The sequence below is a fragment of the Microcaecilia unicolor genome, chromosome 1 (assembly GCF_901765095.1).
Source record: "Microcaecilia unicolor chromosome 1, aMicUni1.1, whole genome shotgun sequence".
NCBI lineage: Eukaryota > Metazoa > Chordata > Amphibia > Gymnophiona > Siphonopidae > Microcaecilia > Microcaecilia unicolor.
In genome coordinates, this window is record NC_044031.1 from 620,657,538 (window position 1) to 620,676,864 (window position 19,327).

Below are 19,327 nucleotides of genomic sequence, written 5' to 3' on the forward strand. Positions count from 1 at the left end.
TTGCATATTCACAATAGGCTTCTATCTCCCAATGCTCTGAATAGTAAGAATTTATCTCTTTCTGGCGTTGCCTTTTTTCTTGAAGTTGGCCTTTGGGAAGGCAATGGCCTTCATTTTGTTTAGCAGTTAATGAATGGTAGTCATATCAAAGCATTTGACTCCTTAGTTTTGGACTTCCAGTTGGAACTCCAGTCGTAGCCTGCTTTTGATAGCATTGCAATTGCATTACACCATTTGAGAGATCAGGGCTCATCAACCTACTCTAGTGGAGAGGATTCATATGTTCCCCTGGGCCTTCTCATAAGCGGATTTCTCGCTTATATACTGCTTGACACCCTTAGCTTTATAGAAGCATGAGGACCAGTGGAATTCTGATTTATCTGCTGCACTTGACTTGTCAGATTGGGAGGTCATCTGGCCAGTGGTCCATTCCGTGTCTATGTGTTGTTGTAGAGTGGAGCTCATGTTTTGCTTGGCACATCATACATATAGATCCTCTCAATTTTATGCTTCCCATATTGGTAATACATTGGATCATTGTTGGAGGGGGTGTAATTATCAAGGTACTTTTTTCCATATGTGGTAGTACTGCTGTGTGGTTCACCTTTTTTGACAATGGGTACATGGGAAGATCCAGACCATTTGGGGTGGTCTTTTACTCTTGCTCCTTTGTATTGCTTGTTGGGTTATGGTCAAGATCTAGAGCTATCCGGAAGGACTGGGAATTGACTGGGTATTTGATACATGCTGCAGCCACACCATAGCCACTTTTTGGAAAACTGCCCCTTCTTTTGAACACTGGGGTGCTCAAGAGGAGGAAATTGATTTGATTGAAAAGTTATCCTACACTGTGAAAGATAAGTCTGATGCATATCACATGGTTTGGAAGAAGTACTGAACCTATCATCAAGAGCTCACATTGTATAATTTTACTTTGTGCCTTGTTTCTGGAGAGGGACTGTTTGTTGTTTGCAACTGTTTGCTACTTATAGCTGTTTTTCCTATTGTTGCCTGTTTGTGGTGGATATAGTCTGTTTTGTGCGTGCTTTGCCTAATAAAATGCAAGTTTAAAAAATCAATTTCCTGCATAATATTGCAACATTTTAAGAACAGCACAGTCTCCTGATGTTCCCTTCTTCTACATATATTTATAAGCCACAATAGGAGTGTCCCCTTTTTCTGTTACATACCTATACAATAATGGGTTACAGCTTAATGTGAGATATGTCACAGGACAGGAGCCACTGGCCCGTGCAATCTTCCTACTTATCCACCTGCTGTAAGAATGTCTCAATTGACAGCACTGACGAGTCTGACCATCCACACTGCTCTACCCCCCGCCCCCAGCCTCAGCACAGAGCCACAATGACATATTTGCCATTGGCACTACCCACATAATGCCCTTTAAATGTCAGGAGCCCAGTATTCTGCTTTCAGCAGTGGCCAATCCAGGTCACAAGTACCTAGCAGAACCCAATTAGTAGCAACATTCCATGCTACCAATACCGCAGTGGCTTCCTCCTTGTCCATCTCATTAACAGACTATGGACTTTTCCTCCAGGAACTTGTCCAAACCTTTTTTAAACCTAGATACATTAAGTGCTGTTACCACATCCTCCAGCAACGAGTTCCAGAGCTTAGCTATTCTTTGGCTGAAAATTTTTTTCTCCTATTTGTTTTTAAAGTATTTTCATGTATTTTCATCAAGTGAACCCTGGTCTTTGTACTTTTTGAAAGACTGAAAAATCAATTCAATTTTACCCATTATACACCACTCAGGATTTTATAGACCTCAATCATATCCCCCTCAGCCCAAGGTGAAGAGCCCTAACCTCTTTAGCCTTTCTTCATATGGGAGGAGTTCCATCCCCTTTGTCATTTTGGTCACTCTTCATTGAACATTTTCTAATTCTATAACTTTTTTAGGATACGGCAACCAGAATTGCACACAATACTCAAGGTGAGGTTGCACCATGGAGCAATACAGAGGCATTATAATATTATTGGTCTTATTTTCCATCCTTTTCCTAATAATTCCTAGCATTCTGTTTGCTTTTTTGGCCACACTGCAGACTGAGCAGAAGATTTCAGTGTATTGACTACAATGACACCTAGATCTTTTTCTTGGGTTCTGACTCCTAAGGAGGATCTTAGCATCAGGTAACTATGATTTGGATTATTCTTCCCAATGTGGATCACTTTGTGTTTGTCCACATTCAATTTCATCTGACATTTCGATGCCCAGTCTTCCAATTTGTTGGAATGTAATTGTATTTTACATGCATTGCCTGTCACCTATTATTTCTCTGTGATTACTCTGTGACCTCTGATGTGAATTACTTAGAGAGGTCACACAGCTATGTAACTTCCTGTGGGGGATAGATGCAGCACATGCAGCACATGGAGCACATGGAGCTCATGATCTCTCCTAACCTGAGAGGATCTATGGTGGTGTGAGCATCCATTACCATCTAAGCACATGGAAGGAGCTGATAATACAAATGTATAGTAATATGTATATATAAGCCTGTCTGATTATAATCTAACTACAAACTGTGAGTAAACAGATGTTTTGTTACTTCAACTTTAAAGTGACTCAGCAGTGAATTATTCAGGGGTGAATGAGAGAGAGATGAAGAAAGAAATTAACATTTCTAAAGCTGAAGCTGTGTATACTAAAATCTGCTAGTTATTTACTACAAATAATCCAACAAAAGGGTTATGGGCCCAGGGCCAGGAATTGAAAAAGAAGAGAAATATTACCAGGCAGAAAAAAAGGCCACATTTTTCTCTTAAGTTTTAAAGGAAAGATTCAGTCTGTCTCTCTCTCCCCCCACACAGCAGACAGAAGGCTAAGAAAATGGCTGAGGGAAGAAATTCACCATTGTTCTATTCTCTCAAGGTGCCTAGATTAACTGAGTTTAATTATCAGCAGTGGGAATTAAGATTCATATGTTTCCTTCGAGCAAAAAGATTAGATATATGCTTAGACCAAGACAGAACAGCTGAAAATATGGCTGAATGGGACAATGCAAACTATTATGTGAAGTGCATGCTTTTGGAAGCTCTCTCTGAAAAACAAGCCATATTAGTGGAGGGAAAAGATACACCAAAGGACATTTTATATAAACTGAGAACTATGTATGCAACTACATATGCAAAGCAGCAACCAATTTGGTTGGCAGAGTTGAATGAAACCAAATTAAGGGATAAAAGTAAATGTAATGATCACATTATGCATCTTATGTCTTCATTTCAAAAGTTAGAACTTTCAGGAATTCCCATGTGTGATGCATTGAAAAGAGCATTTCTTTTTACCTCACTATCAAAGAAGTTTGATGTTTTTAGGTCTGTAAATGAGGCCATTGAAGGGCAATCTTTTGAACAGGCAACATCAAAACTAAGGCAGGAATGCATAATAAATGATTCTGAGGAGATGTGTTCTCAAAGCAAGTCAGAGAGAAATGAAACAAATTTCTTGGCAAAGAACAGAGGAAGGCGGAGCTATGGGAAAACTCCACCCAAGGGCAAGCTGATTTGCTACTCATGTGGAAAGGAGGGACATGTATCTAAATGGTGTAAGGAAACACAAAACACTCCCTCTAGCTCACCTAAGCCAATGGAACTAAAGAATTTTCAAACCAGGAAATGTATGAAGGACAAAGATAAACACAAGGGCTTTCTAATGGCAGAAAAATCTTTGACTATGGTAAATAATAATTCAAATGAAAGTACTTGGATTTTGGATTCGGGGAGCACATGCCATTTAACCAATTGTAAGGATTTCTTTCAGGAAATGTGTCCAGAGGAAGGTATTCTTAAAACTGCAAACGCAGGGACTGCTAAGATCCAAGCAAAAGGTATTGGATTCTTAAAATGCAAAGTGTCTAATGAAGTTAAAGAAATTCCTGTAAGTGATGTCTTGTATATTCCCCAAGCAGTTTGCAATATGCTTAGTGTATCTACATTAGATAAGAAGGGATTTGTGATTCATTTTGAAAACAGTAAGTGCACAATCTCTAAAAATGATGAAGTGTATGCTGAAGCTTTTATGCATAATGATGTTTATAAGCTGAACATTTCAGGTGAAGCCTCACATCTGGCGCAAGTAAGGAAGAATGATGGTAAATGTAGTCTGGAAATCTGGCACCGCCGCCTGGGACATCGTGATTCTAAGGTGATCCAGGATCTTTACAGTAAGCAACTAGCCACTGGCATTCAGATAAGTGCAGATGCTGGTAAAATGGAGAAATGCATAGACTGTGTTACTCAAAAAGGTGTGAGACCCTCATTTCCTGCATACACAGGAAATAGGAGTAATAAAGTGCTGGACTTAATACACAGTGACTTATGTGGACCGTTTAATATCCCATCATTGGGAAATAACAGATTTGTGCTAATATTCTTGGATGATTTCTCTAGATATTGTGTGGCCTATTTGCTGAAAGAGAAAAGTCAAGTCACAGACATGCTGAAGAAATACGTAGACATGGTGAGCAATAAATTTGAAAGAAAACCAAAGGTTCTTCAGACCGACAATGGTGGTGAGTTCACTTCACAAAGCATGCGCACATTTCTAGAACAAGAAGGCATTCAGCATATCACAACAGTAGCTTATACACCAGAACAAAATTCTGTTGCAGAGAGAAAATTTAGGTCACTTGTGGAAATGACCAGATGTATGCTGTCAGATAGCAATCTCCCTAAAAGACTATGGGGGGAAGCCATTCTCACAGCAGTGTACCTACAAAACAGAATGCCAACTAAAGGCGCTGAGCGCACACCACATGAGACATGGCATGGTAGGAAGCCAAACCTGTCACACATAAGAACATTTGGAAGTACAGCATATGCTCATGTACCAAAGCAAAGAAGGCATAAGCTGGATTCCACAACAGAAAGGGGCATTTTAGTTGGCTATACTCCAGGACACAAAGGATATAGAATTTTAAATCTGAAAACTGGCATTGTTGGCATAAGACATGTTACATATTTTGATGAAAACAAAAGGGTTGATAAAGGCTGGATTATCCCAGATGAGCCTTATCATCCAGAATATGAAACTAGAACCATAATAGACATGCCAGTGTATATAAATGCCATACCAAGGCAGATGTCTGAAAGCAACTCATCTGTATCTAACGAGGAACAGGCAGAGGAAGCAGACACAGAAAGGATCATTGAAGAAGACAGTACAGTTGGAGAAGGGGAATCAATTGGAGAAGGACTCTCAGATTTAGAGGATGCAGAAAGGTCGGACCAACCTGTTGTCAGACGCTCATCCAGGGAAAACAAAGGTGTTCCACCCCCAAGACTGTCTTACCTAACAAAGTCAGCAGAAGCTCAAGAGCCCTTAACATGGGATGAGATTGAGAAAATGCCAGCAGAAGAAGCTGCTGAATGGCGTAAAGCTGCACAAGAAGAAATTGATGCATTGGATAAAAATAATACTTGGATTCTTACAAAATTACCTCCTGGCAAGAAAGCTATAGGATGCAAATGGGTATTCAAGTTAAAAAGGAATGCACAAGGAAAAGTGGAAAGGTATAAAGCCAGATTAGTGGCAAAGGGATATCTTCAAAAATATGGAGAAGATTTTGATGAAGTGTTTGCACCTGTAGTGAAACACACGACAATAAGAACACTTCTGAGCATTGCAGTCTCAAAAGGCATGCAAGTCAACCACATTGATGTGAAAACAGCGTTTCTTCACGGAGATATAACTGAAGACTTGTACATGGAACAGCCAACAGGTTTCATAAATACAAAACAAAGACAGCTAGTGTGTAAATTAAACAAAGGTCTTTATGGATTAAAGCAAAGTGCAGAATGTTGGAATGAAAAATTGCATGAAATATTGACAAATTTAGGATTTAAGCAAGGTGAAGCAGATAAATGCTTGTACACTAGGTGCACAAATGGACAATATGCATACATTTTAGCTTTTGTTGATGATCTGCTCATTGCAAGCAAAAATGAGCAAGAGTACAAGGACATTGTAAAATGTTTAAACCTCAATGTTGAGATAAAAGAACTGGGTAATGTGTCATACTATCTTGGTATAGAAATTGAGAAACAAAATGATGGTTCTTATCTTCTAAGCCAGAAGCAGAAAATAAATGAGCTTATTGAAAGTTTAGGTATGCAAGATGCCCAAGTTGTAAGCACTCCCATGATCACTGATTTTCTGAAGGATGAAACAGTAAGAGAACCTTTACCAGATAACATCCAATATAGATCAGCCATAGGTAAGCTTTTATATCTAGCTACCACATACAGGGCTGATATAGCAAATGCAGTAGGAATTTTGAGCAGAAGGGTCAGCTCACCTACCGAATCAGATTGGACTGCAGTTAAAAGGATGGTAAGGTATTTAAAGGGTACCATTGATTGTAAATTAAAGATTTCAGCCAATAGTAATCCAAAACTAATATGTTACTGTGATTCAGATTGGGCAGGGGATCATTCTGATTATAAATCCACAAGTGGATATGTGTTTATGTATGGAAATGTACAAATTTCATGGGCCAGTCATAAACAAAGTATTGTGAGTTTGTCTTCTACAGAAGCTGAATACGTGGCCGTATCGGAAGCGTGCAGAGAACTGATGTGGATTGAAAAACTTTTGCTGGATTTCGGAATAGCTGAAAAGAGACCAATCCAGATAATGGAAGATAATCAGAGCTGCATCCGAATGTCACAGAATGACAAGGTTCAGTCACGCACCAAGCACATCGCAACGAAATACCACAACGTGCGAGAGTTGGCGAAAGAAGGGGTCATCAGTCTACACTATTGTCACACCAGTGAGATGACAGCTGACATCATGACCAAACCGTTACCCAGAGAACATTTTGTGAATCTGCGTATAAAGCTTGGACTTTGTATGAATAAATAATTGCATGACAGTTATGCATGAGAAGGGGTTTGTTGGAATGTAATTGTATTTTACATGCATTGCCTGTCACCTATTATTTCTCTGTGATTACTCTGTGACCTCTGATGTGAATTACTTAGAGAGGTCACACAGCTATGTAACTTCCTGTGGGGGATAGATGCAGCACATGCAGCACATGGAGCACATGGAGCTCATGATCTCTCCTAACCTGAGAGGATCTATGGTGGTGTGAGCATCCATTACCATCTAAGCACATGGAAGGAGCTGATAATACAAATGTATAGTAATATGTATATATAAGCCTGTCTGATTATAATCTAACTACAAACTGTGAGTAAACAGATGTTTTGTTACTTCAACTTTAAAGTGACTCAGCAGTGAATTATTCAGGGGTGAATGAGAGAGAGATGAAGAAAGAAATTAACATTTCTAAAGCTGAAGCTGTGTATACTAAAATCTGCTAGTTATTTACTACAAATAATCCAACACAATTTCCTAAGCTCTTCCTGCAATTTTTCACAATCTGCATTCATTCAAACAACTTTGACAAGAATCTTGGAGATCCAGAGAGGGTGAAGGACTTTGAGAAGATGGATGGAAACCTTCCATCTGGAGGGGATGAAAGCGAGGTTGGCTAAAGCTGACTTACCCGTTGGGTTGCCGGGGTTGATGATGCAGAGAACTTTAGGGATGCAGTGCTCTCTGCCCTCCTGCAGGGCTCGCCGTAACTCTTGCACATCAAGGACCCAGTCATTTCCCTCATCAAGCTGGTAGGGCACCTTGACGACATCAGCCAGCACAAGGGCATTCGTATACACTGGATAATGGGGGACTGGGACCAGCACTCCAGTCTTCAGAGGTTCATTCGTGGCTACCAAACCCATGACACTCTGCACAAGACAGTCCAAGAACAGAAATGTACATTAGGGTTAAGGTGGAGAGGCTCACAGAGGGTCAATCAAAAGACACAAAAGAGATATTCACAGGCTCTGTGAGTCCTCAAAGCAGTAAAGGGGGTCCTTTTTCTAAGCTGCAGTAAAAGGGTGCCTGCACTAGCATCAGCGTGTGTTTTTGACGCGTGCTGAGGCCCTCTTTTACCACAGCGGGTAAAAGGCTACTTTTGGGAAACAGAAATAGCCATAAAGTATGTGAACCACATACCGCACGTCCATTTCGGTGGGGAGCCCTTACCGCCACCCAGTAAGCAGTGGCGTTCTGAGGGGCGCTGACACCCGGGGCGGATCGCCAATGCGCCCCACCCCCCCCGGGTGCAGCGCCCCCCCCCCCCCCGTGCAGTGCGACTCCCCCCGGCGAAGGGACACCCCCCCACCCTGGTGAAAGAACCCCCCCGGGTGCAGGCCGCTGGGGGGGGTGCCGCGCGCCAGTCAGCGTTGTTGGTTTCCATGCTCCCTCTGCCCCAGAACAGGTTACTTCCTGTTCCGGGGCAGAGGGAGCATGGAAACCAACGACACTGACCGGCGCGCGGCACCCCCCCAGCGGCGTGCACCCAGGGCGGACCGCCCCCCCGCCCCCCCCTTGGTACGCCACTGCCAGTAAGGGCTCCCGTGTTACCTGGCAGTAACTGGGCAGCACACAGTGCTGTCCGATCACTGCCGGTTAAGTTCCGGCACTACAAAAATAGGACACTTTTTGTAGCGCCGGAAATGGTGCAGACTAGTGGTGGGAACTACCGCCAGGATCCTGTGGTAGTCCAACAGGAGTTCCAGATTGGCACGCAGCCCACAGTGGGCTTACTGCTGCTTTGTAAAAGGGCCCCTATGGTCATTATTTTAGAACCATATCCCACACGTAAATAGTGGCATTCGCACAATCTATATCGAATATATGTGTAAATATTGATTTCAGAAAAAGGTTATATGGGATGGGGTGTGGTTTGGGTGGGGCTTAGGGCGGGACTAAAATCTACACATATTTCCCATTTTACACCAGCTCAAAGGCACCCCTACAAATTTCAAAAGTGCTCGTTTTGGCCAGGGTTGTATATGAGGGATTAAGGGCGACTAGTTGCTCCCTCCCCTATCCAAACCTGGCCACCTCCAAAAGACCACCAGGCCTGTGGCGTTGAGGAGGGGTGCAGACTCACCAGCTTTTTAAAAATAATGTCCCCATTCCTGTCAGCGTGAAAGTCATTGATTGTTCATTTTAGTGGTTGTTTACTCTTTCTAAACATATAACGATTAGAGCAGAGCTTCTTAGACCTTTCCTGGAGGCACCCTAGCCAAGCTCTGTCGAGCAGGGACTGTCTCTTCATGTTCAAGTGTACAGTGCTGCATACATCTAGTAGCACTGTAGAAATGATAAGTAGTAGTAGATTTTCAAGACTACCCCAATGAATATGCATGGCATAGATCTGCATACAACCAGGTGACCAATATATCCAGATTAATCTCATGCATATTTATTGGAGTAATCCTGAAAACCTGACTGGCTAGGTGGGCTTCCAGGGTGAGTTGAGAAGGTCTGAACTAGGGGACAAGTAGTACATTTAAAACAAATTGGAGCTCAATGCATAATTAAGCTCCTAAAAGACACCATGGAAAGCACATTCATACAACATAGATATAGCATGATACTCACAATGTCACCACAGTATAAATGAAACAACTTAATAGGCACACATTAGAACAATCAAATAACTGATATGATGCTCACAATCTCAGTGCAATACAATAAAACATCTTGATAGGCAGCTGAGGGAGCAAATGCAGTTAGATGCAGGGGTGTGCTGGTAAATTTTTAGCAATGGGCTTTCTCTCCGAGAGTAGCCAGCCCTGCAATTTGGGGGGCCAGGGGTGGACTAGGGGAGGGACAGTGTATGCCTTTCCCCCCCCCCTCGTGCGGGCATACGGCATACTTTTGCTGGTAGGGATGCCGAGCCCCACCAGCCAATAAATGGACTGCCACCACTCCCCGCTGCTTGTTTCTGGCTCTGAGCAGCATGCTGGAACTTCTCACGCATGCATGAGAAATCCCAGCCTGCTGCTCAGAGCTGGAAACAAGAAGCAGCAGCAGTCTATTTACTTGGCTGGCGGGGCTCAGCATCCCCACCAGCAAAGTAAAAGAGAATTCAGGAGGGGGCCTGAGTCCACATTTTGGGGAGCCAGTTGTTAAAGTAGCCATGTGGGGCTTACTTTAACAACCGGCTCCCAAAATTCTTAAAAACTTAACAAACGGCTCTCGTGAGCCCGTGAGAGCCCGCTCCAGCACACCAATGGACAAGCTGGATAGAACAAAGTTATTGAGATAAATAGATGGGTGGCTAAACTGAAGGCAAATTATATGTACATATGAGATAGTCTCTGTTCAACAGAGCTTACAACAGATTCAAGACTAGTCACAACTCACAAAATGGCACCAAAAACTGCTGATCTGTATCTGAGAGACGTTTGGCAGAATGAATCTTATTGACTTCTTTGACTGGGTGGTCAAAGAACTAGATGAGGGACGTGCGCTAGATGTAATCTACTTGGACTTCAGCAAAGCCTTTGATACGGTCCCCCACAGAAGACTAGTGAACAAGCTGAAAGGGATGAACTTAGGACCGAAAGTGGTGAACTGGATAAGCAACTGGTTGACTGACAGGTGGCAGAGGGTGGTGGTAAATGGAATCCGCTCGGAGGAAAGGAAGGTGAGCAGTGGAGTTCCTCAGGGGTCGATGCTGGGGCCTATTCTGTTTAATATATTTGTGGGAGATATTACTGAAGGGTTGGAAGGAAAGGTGTGCCTTTTTGCAGATGACATGAAAATAGCCAATAGAGTGGATACCCTGGAGGGAGTAGAAACAAAGAGAAGGGATCTCTGAATGTTAGAAGAATGGTCGAGGGTCTAGCAGTTAAAATTTAATCACTTATTAGTTCTATAGAAACCTAAATATTCTATCGCTATCTTACATCACTAATCCCATGTGTTGTTTAATATAATAGTGCTCAGTATCAGGTGTTTATTTCTTGAACTAATGAGTAGCTCATATCATCGCACCAGTAACCGCCATCATTGCACTAGATGTCCCTTCCTCCCTTCCTATAAATATTGCTTCTTATGTTTAGTTATTCGTTCTCCTGACAATGCATTTGGGCGAAACATGTAGGCATATTGAGAACGGCAAGAAAGGGGTTAAGGGAAACACCTCATGAGCAGATGCAAAAAGAAGAAAAAAAAGAGGAGTAGCAGACTTGAACACCAGTTAACCCAGAACATTAGGAAAACAACTGTTGCCTCTGGCAAGATAAGTAACCTTCCCATAATACCCTGGTACTTACTGGGTTGAGAGCCATTAGAGTACAAACACAGCAAAAGGATGGTAGTGTAGCAATACATAGAGCTTTAAGAAGCAATATTTATAGGAAGGGAGGAAGGGACATCTAGTGCTATGATGGTGGTTACTGGTGCGATGATATGAGCTACTCATTAGTTCAAGAAATAAGCACCTGATACTGAGCACTATTATATTAAGCAACACAAGGGATTAGTGATGTAAGATAGTGATAGAATATTTAGGTTTCTATAGAACTAATAACTGATAATAAGTTAAGAGAAACCGAACGACGATATATCCCCAGGGAATAGGAATAAGTTAAAATTTAATGCCAAGAAATGTAGAGTGATGCAGAAACCTAAAAGAGATATACCGGATAGGAGGGGAGAGATTAATAAGCTCGACTCAGGAGAGAGACCTTGGGGTGTTGGTGTCTGAGGATCCAAAGTGTGAAGAAACAATGCGACAAGGCGATGGCCGTGGCCAGAAGGATGCTAGGCTGCATAGAGAGGGGCATAACCAGCAGAAGAAAGGAGGTGTGGATGCCCCTCTACAAGTCATTGGTGAGGCCACACTTGGATTATTGTGTTCAGTTTTGGAGGCTCTCATATCTTGCTAAAGATGTAAAAGACTGGAAGCGGTGCAAAGAAAAGCTACAAAAATGGTATGGGATTTGCGTTGCAACCCATACGAGAAGAGACTTGCTGACCTGAACATGTATACCTTGGAGGAAAGGAGAAACAGGGGTGACATGATACAGATGTTCAAATAATTGAAAGGTATTAATCCGCAAATGAACCTTTTTCGGAGACACGAAGGCAGTAGAACTAGAGGACATGAATTGACTAATGTCAGGAAGTATTTTATCATGGAGAGGGTGGTGGATATGTGGAATGCCCTCCCATGGGAGGTGGTGGAGATGAAAACGCTAATGGAATTCAAACATGCGTGGGATAAATACAAAGGAATCTGGTTTAGAAGGAATGGTTCCTTGGAATCTTAGCGGAGATTGGGTGGCGACGCCAGTAATTGGGGAAACAAAATGGGAGCTGGGCAGACTTCTACTGTCTACGCCCTGATCGTGACTGAATAGATAGGGATGGGCTGGAGTGTAAATTTTAAGGTACTTCGACATTAGCTTCAGAACTTAGTACAAGAACAGTACTGGACAGACTTCTACCTTCTGTGCCCTGAGAAAGGCAAGGACAAATCAAACTCGGGTATACATATAAAGTAACACATATCATGTAAAATGAGTTTATCTTGTTGGGCAGACTGGATGGACCGTTCAGGTCTTTATCTGCCGTCATTTACTATGTTACTATATGTGTTCTAGCCAAGACATTCTCTGATGTAAAAAAAAGATATTTTTGGCTGAAAACATCGGAGTCAATATTCAGCCGATGGTGCCCAGCATTTTGCTGACCGCTGGTGCCGTTATGCCCAGAAATTCAATGCCGGGTCATGTCCGGGCTCCAACGTTGCATTTCTGGGTTTGAGGAGCTGGCTACATCATAGCCAGTTAAGTACAATATTCAGCACTTAACCAGCTATGGATTACAACTTATAGATAAGACTGATTTTTATGTGGCCCTATTTATGTAGTTACCTCGGCCGGTTAAGTGATGAACATTGGCACTTAACCAGCCAAGTGCCCCGGATCACCCCCAAAATAGCTGGATTTGCTTTAGGTACTAACTGGACTTTTTCAGTAGCACTAACCAGTTAAGTGCCACTGAACAAGCGATTTAACCAGCCAAGTTAAATCGCTTTGAATATCAACCCCATTACCTTGTTATACCACAATAAATCTGCCATAAGACAATATGTCTGAAACCTTAGCAACATGTCTGGCCCAGTGCTGGGATTCAGAGGTCGGCCACAAGGTGCTTGAGAAAAATTGAGACTTTGAAGGTTGCGAGAACTTCTAACAGACCAATAAGAAAATAGAGGTTGTAGAACTTGATGGAGCTTTTTGAGAGCTCACATCTCAAGTGGCCCATGAGGTCTCCAAGTATCATGTACAACATTTTTGTTGGTCCTTTTAAAAGGTCTCATTGGCAACAAAGACTCACAAGTTGGGGTCCTAACCTGATTGGATAATGGTCCTTATCTTCTCTGTGCATCTTTGATTGTGTTTACACTCACCCTAATACACAGGGTGGCTCCATGATACGTAACGATGTTCCTAGGGTTAGAGGGGATCCCGCCATCTCTTCTCTCAATGAATTTGGCAACCTTTTCTGGTATGGAGTAGGATATGTAACTGAGATTATAGCCACCTTAAAACAAAAGAAAGAGAGAGAGAGTTCAGTTTTCTCTCCTTCCATAAACCCAGGTCTGATTTCTGCTGCTTGGAGAATGAAGTCAGCGGTGATTCTCAAGCCCCAGGACTGGCAGATGCAGCGGTACCGTGAGTTACCACACATTAAGCACTGCAGATAGCCAGCAGCAGTCAGCGTTTCTGTAGGGTTCTTAAGCTTGGAGAAAAGATGGCTGAGGGGAGATATGATAGAGGTCTATAAATAATGAGTGGAGTGGAACTGGTAGACATGTATCAATTGTTTACTCTTTCCAAAAATAGTAAGACTAGGGGGCGTGCAATGAAGCTATAAAGTAGTAAATTTAAAACCAATCGGAGAACATTTTTCTTCACTCAACGTGTAATTAAACTCTGGAACTTGTTGCCAGAGAATGTAGTAAAAGCAGTTAGTTTAGCGGGGTTTTAAAAAGGTTTGGATAACTTCCTAAAGAAAAAGTCCATAGACCATTATTAAAATGGACTTGGGGAAAATCCACTGCTTATTTCTAGGATAAGCAGCATAAAATGTATTGTACTTTTTTGGGCTCTTTCCAGGTACTTGTGACCTGGATTGGAAACTGGATGCTGGGCTTGATGGACCTTCGGTCTGTCCCAGCATGGTAATACTTAAGTACTTATGTAAACTCTGACCACCACTGGCTACATTAGACCTGGATACGTAGTACTGGGCCATATCTGAGCATCTTTGGTGGCATCTGAAACCTGACTATGGTCAAAATTCAGTACCATACCTGCAAAGCTAACTGGGCAAAGTTAGGATTGCCATGCAATCCTCTATACCCGGTCAGCTGTGTATGTACCAGCCCTGAAAATCGCCAGTACCTGTATAACTCCCGACCCATTCTGGCAGTAACTGATTGGAGAGCAAATCAGTGATAACTCTATACTTAAAACGAATATCTTTGCTCTTACAACTGTTAAAATAAAATAGACACTTGGTAATTACAAGGGTCTCTTTTAACAGTTCTAAGAGCAAAGATATTCGTTTTAAGTATATTGCCATGGTGATTAGAGCAAATATTTGCAGCACTATTTGGTTAAATGCTCTCAGCCTGCTCATGATGATTTAACCAGACAGGAGCCTCTCTGACATAATTTTCAGATAGGCTCACTCTGTTTTTGTTATTAAAATCCTTGTACAATCTGCACCTTTTTAAGGAGTTTTTTTTGCCAGTGATTAATCTATGCGTTTGAGGTGTAGTAGAGCGTTCTGAGGTGTTTTTTCCCCTCCTTTTTGAGCACTTTACTAAATGATTGGTATGTGGTGTTTCATTTGCCATTTGATCGGTTTACCAGAGGGAGACCATGTTCGACAAAGATGATCAATTTCTTTGATTGAGTGACAAGAAAATTAGAAACACACACACTTCATATAGCTCCTGTCACCCTGAGATAGAAGTCGCCATGGGGCTGGTATTCAGTCTGGGGGCGTTAGCTGGGCCTGCCTCCCGTGGTCAGAGCTGAGCCTGGATATTCAATGCTGGGCTGTTTCCAGTGAGCGGCATTGAATATCCAGTTTATTTTTGGTCGGTTTACACTTGACCGGCCAAGTATATATTCAGCACTGGCTAATTTAAACTGGCCAAAGATAGGCCTGCTATTTCAGCGGTCCAGTTTGGTTTCCAAACTTAGCTGGCAATGCACTGAATATCCGCGATGTAGCCGGTAAGATATAGCCGGTTAGCTGCTAAGCGCTGACCATGAATATTCAGTGGGAGATAACTGGCTATCTCCTGCTGAATATTCGCGGATAGCCAGTTAACCGCTATTTACCAGCCAGGAGCCGTTTCTGGCCAGTTAAAGCACTGAATATTGGGCGGTAAGTGTTTTGTGTTTTAATTACTTTGTGAATGTGGTTTTTGCAAACCGCTTAGATATGTAGTGATATTCTGTCTATATACTGAATAAATAAATCTTTCTATGATTGTTGCGGTTGTCTGGGTCTTGCTGCATCTGAGTAAGTGGAGCCGACCTTTCAGTTGTGGCTTTCTTCAGGGTATGAAGCATGATGGCTGAAATGTCAGCTCCATTTACTCAGATGTGGAAAGATTCAGATAACGGCAACAATCATGACACTGGCCTTGGAAGCCTATGAGAACATATAACCTAGCTTTACAGGGAGAACATCTTTAAGCTCACACCATGATGAATAGCTACAGCACAATGGCTGCAACATCAGTTTCAGTTACTCAGATGCAGCAAAATCCGGACAACTGCAACAATCATGACCAGGGGCGGCCCAAGGCAAGATGCCACCTGAGGCAAGACTGAGATACCCGCACCCCCCCCCCCAAGCCAAGTTCTGGCATCTCCCCCCTTCCTTCCTCCACCCACTTCCTCAAGTTTACCTTCTTTTTCTATTTTCCAAAAGCCAGTGGTGGCAGCAATTCCCACACGCTGGCACGACCTCTTCTCTGAGGAAACAGGAAGTTACATCAGAGAGGTGTGCCGCAGTAAAAAGAAGAGGCGGGTGCCGGCAACAGGGCAGCATGTGGGAATGGCTACCACTGCCCACTTTTAAAAAATGTAAAAAGAAGGTAAACTCGGAGAACTGGGTGGAGGAAGGAAGGGGGAGATGATGCTCCCAGAAGAGTGCCGCCTGAGGCCCCTGCCTCAGGTGGCCTAATGGTCAGGCCGCCCCTGATCATGACGCCAGACGCGGAAGACTAAGAGAACAATTTCCTTCCAGTTCAAACTCTTTCCTTGCTCTGTGTTCTCACCTCTCTCGCATATCCTAGGAGCCACTCTGCTTTCCTTCTTCTCAGCTGCTAAACATTTCTTTGCAGGCCTGCAGTGAACTGGTCTAGATCTTTCCACAACTCCCATTTCTCTGAACATTGCCTTCCTCTAAACTTTTCCACCTGCTTCACCTTGGCAAGGAGTTGTGCCAGCTTCTTAAAACTAGTTTGCCAAACATCTGGTCTGCTCATTTTGCCCTCACGACTCTTCATTTGTGCTAACATTTGGAGAGAAATCAGATGATGAAGGCTGTTTGAAATATCGGTGTGTCACCCGCTCTCCAATGAAGCCTCAGCCTGCAGGACTGTGACCACCTCTGTTTGGAAAATTCATAAACATATTTCCTGACTGCTGTAGTGACTGGTAATTTTTAGTGCCCTCCTCCTATTATAACTGGGGACTTCTAAGGCTGTAACAAGGGAGGCCATGTGATGGTGTCTGCAGTGAGACCTTGTTTGTACCGGGTGATAATTATACTAATAAGACACTGGCGAATTCCAGCTTTACACCAGTCCTCTGGAATACAAAGCTTTATTCGTTAGCATTTGTGAGAGCCTGAGAAATAAGTTCATTAAGAAGGAGATGAGGGTGGGGGCACAGGGAAGATGAAGGATTGGAGAAATCACCGATGCCGAAGCCTTCAAGACCCTGTAAGATGCTCTGAGCTTTCCGCTTGGAATCCTCGGGCATGCTGGCACTCTGCAGAAGCTCTGGGTAAGCACAGATGGCAGCAACCTGGAAAATACACAAAATGGCTCATTAAGACACAGGAGTATTCAGATTGCATTTATATCGCACCTTGGCCCCGTCCCCCTGTCCCCCCTCACACACACAAAGATGACACTTAAGATGACACGTTTACATAGTTGTAGTGAATTGAACCTCCCATATCCTTCCACGTAACAACATTTCATTATAATAAACCTATTCACTAGTGTCTCACAAACAAGCTGTGCAGCAAAGAATGTGCAGAAGGAGACCAGCGAGCACTTTATTGCCATTCTTCTCTCCCTTCAAGCTTGAGTTCAAATGGATAGATAACGGCAGACAAAGACTGAAATGGCCAACCCAGTTTGCCTAGTAAGGTGATTAGGGTTGTAACTTCCACTAAGTACAGGTTACCACCACCTGCCTTCATGTAGGTTTATAAATACCACCCTGAGCAGATTATCCCCCCCCCCCCCCCCCCCCCCGTCTTCTTAGAAACACAATAAAGTCATTCCACCAGAGAAACCAAGTCTCACTCATTAGCAATGTGTCACACTCGGGTTGAAGGTTTTCTCACTTTCACACTCTTTGAGGCCCGTCCTTCACTCATTAGCACACAGCAAAAGAGCCTGGGGTAAAAGAGCTCAAAGAAAAAACAGCCCCTGACAAAACGGCCCACAACAGAAGAGCCCCGACAAAAAAGCCCAATATAACTAGTCTCCCAGCTCTCCATTTATTATTTTATTTTCATATTGTGTTATTTCAATTTCTTTGCTAAATTCTTCTTTCTTGACTTTCCTGGGGATTCCTGATTCTCCAATCTCACCTGAATTTCAAATTGCAGGTGATGGAGCATAAAAGCCACTGAGGAACCCTCAGGGTGGGAAAATCATACCCCACTCTACCCAATGTTCTGGGATTGGGGTCCTCCTGTTTTCATTTGAAACACCTCCACACATCTGAGCTGGCTGTAGCGATGGGGGCATGGACCCCTTTACTTCCGCCAAATGGACCTGGACATCTCCAGCTTGGCTTACTGTCCATATGGCCAGCTCAGTGCCCATTGTGCCACTGCCAGCATACTACCACAGACCCCTGCAGTCCTTGCAGTATCATTCACCTTAGTGCCTGTGTCCTGGCTCTATGCTGGACCAAGCTGCACAGCCTTCATAACAGCAGCAAAATGATATTGTCCAGTCTGGTCCTTACTTCCATGCAAGATGCCTCCAGGGTAGAGACACATAAGATGCCACACCAAAAGCTATGATGCTGCAGTCTCTATCACCAACTACAGCTTCCAACGCTTGACTCTGTCGGCATCAAGGGCCTGCTCCATCTCCTGTGTTGCCCTTGGCTTCAATGCCAGCCATCATAGCATGGGCACTTTCCCTCACACTCCTCCACTTTGCAGTATATATAGAGAAAGGGCCATGGACCTCACCCAGCCCAATTAAATTACCTCTGCTCCAGTACATAGTGCCTTGCCTCAATGACCTCCGGCACCACCCAACATGTCCAAACCAACAGGAGCAGCAGAGGCTTCTCAGAACTATGAGTCCAAGACCTAGTGCATACTAGCTGAGAGGCAATAGCACTTCACTGCCCCAAGTAGCCACTTCAGCCCCACTAGGGCACCGCCTCCTCTGTCAGCCCTATTCATGGATCCTCTCAGGATCCCTCGCTTTGAGCTGTTCCCTGAACCTTTATGTTGCTGGTGATAACCCACATCACTGCTACTGAATGGGCTCTTTTTTTGTCCTGACTCCACTTGGGGTCCTGGCGCTGAGGTAGAGTGTTAAACACCAAGGCAGGTAAACAATTACTGGGATATGTTGTTGAGGACTGTTTTGTCTTTGAGCTGTTTTGTCAGGGCTCTTTTGTTGTGGGCCATTTTTTTCAGGGTGCCCTCTCACTCTCACACTCTGGATCCTTTCTCTTCAACAGTGTGCCACGCTCATTTGGGGGATTCCCCTCCCCCCTTGTTTTATACTTCCTTCTCTCTCTACAGCATACCTAGTCTGGTATATCGCAGGGACTGTCCTAGAACAGGCTTCTTCCAGAATCTTGTAATCATGGGCCTTGAACCAGAAATCAGTTGTCACCTTCAAGCAACAACCATGTCTTCATATGCCCCCCCCCCCCACACTCTTCATAGTGAGTGCAACCTCCACAGCACCCCCAGCTCCAGCAAACCTGGGGAGTGGAAGACCCAATTCAGGGGAGTGAACTGGGGACGTTCGGTATGAACTGGGGACCTTCGCCCCCAAATTGGCTTATTAAAGTAACATCTTCCCCTCCTCTTCCTCCACCTCAGCTCTATCTAGCATCATTGCTGCCGCTTCTTTCTTTCTTTCTTTCTTGCTTTCATAGTTGAAAAGGAATG

At 43.5% G+C, this 19,327-nt stretch overlaps 1 protein-coding gene across 2 annotated transcripts in view; it reads right to left on the reverse strand.

Moving 5' to 3' along the window:
- LOC115481229 (alanine aminotransferase 2-like) overlaps nt 1-19,327 on the reverse strand; it is a 58,110-nt gene that overhangs the window by 28,050 nt on the left and 10,733 nt on the right. For both annotated transcript variants that reach the window (XM_030220340.1, XM_030220349.1), the window contains exons 3-5: nt 16,863-16,971; nt 13,323-13,456; nt 7,548-7,788 (exon numbers count right to left, since the gene is read on the reverse strand). In XM_030220340.1, the coding sequence (XP_030076200.1) occupies nt 7,548-7,788; nt 13,323-13,456; nt 16,863-16,971 (484 nt within the window). The remainder of the gene's footprint in view (nt 1-7,547; nt 7,789-13,322; nt 13,457-16,862; nt 16,972-19,327) is intronic.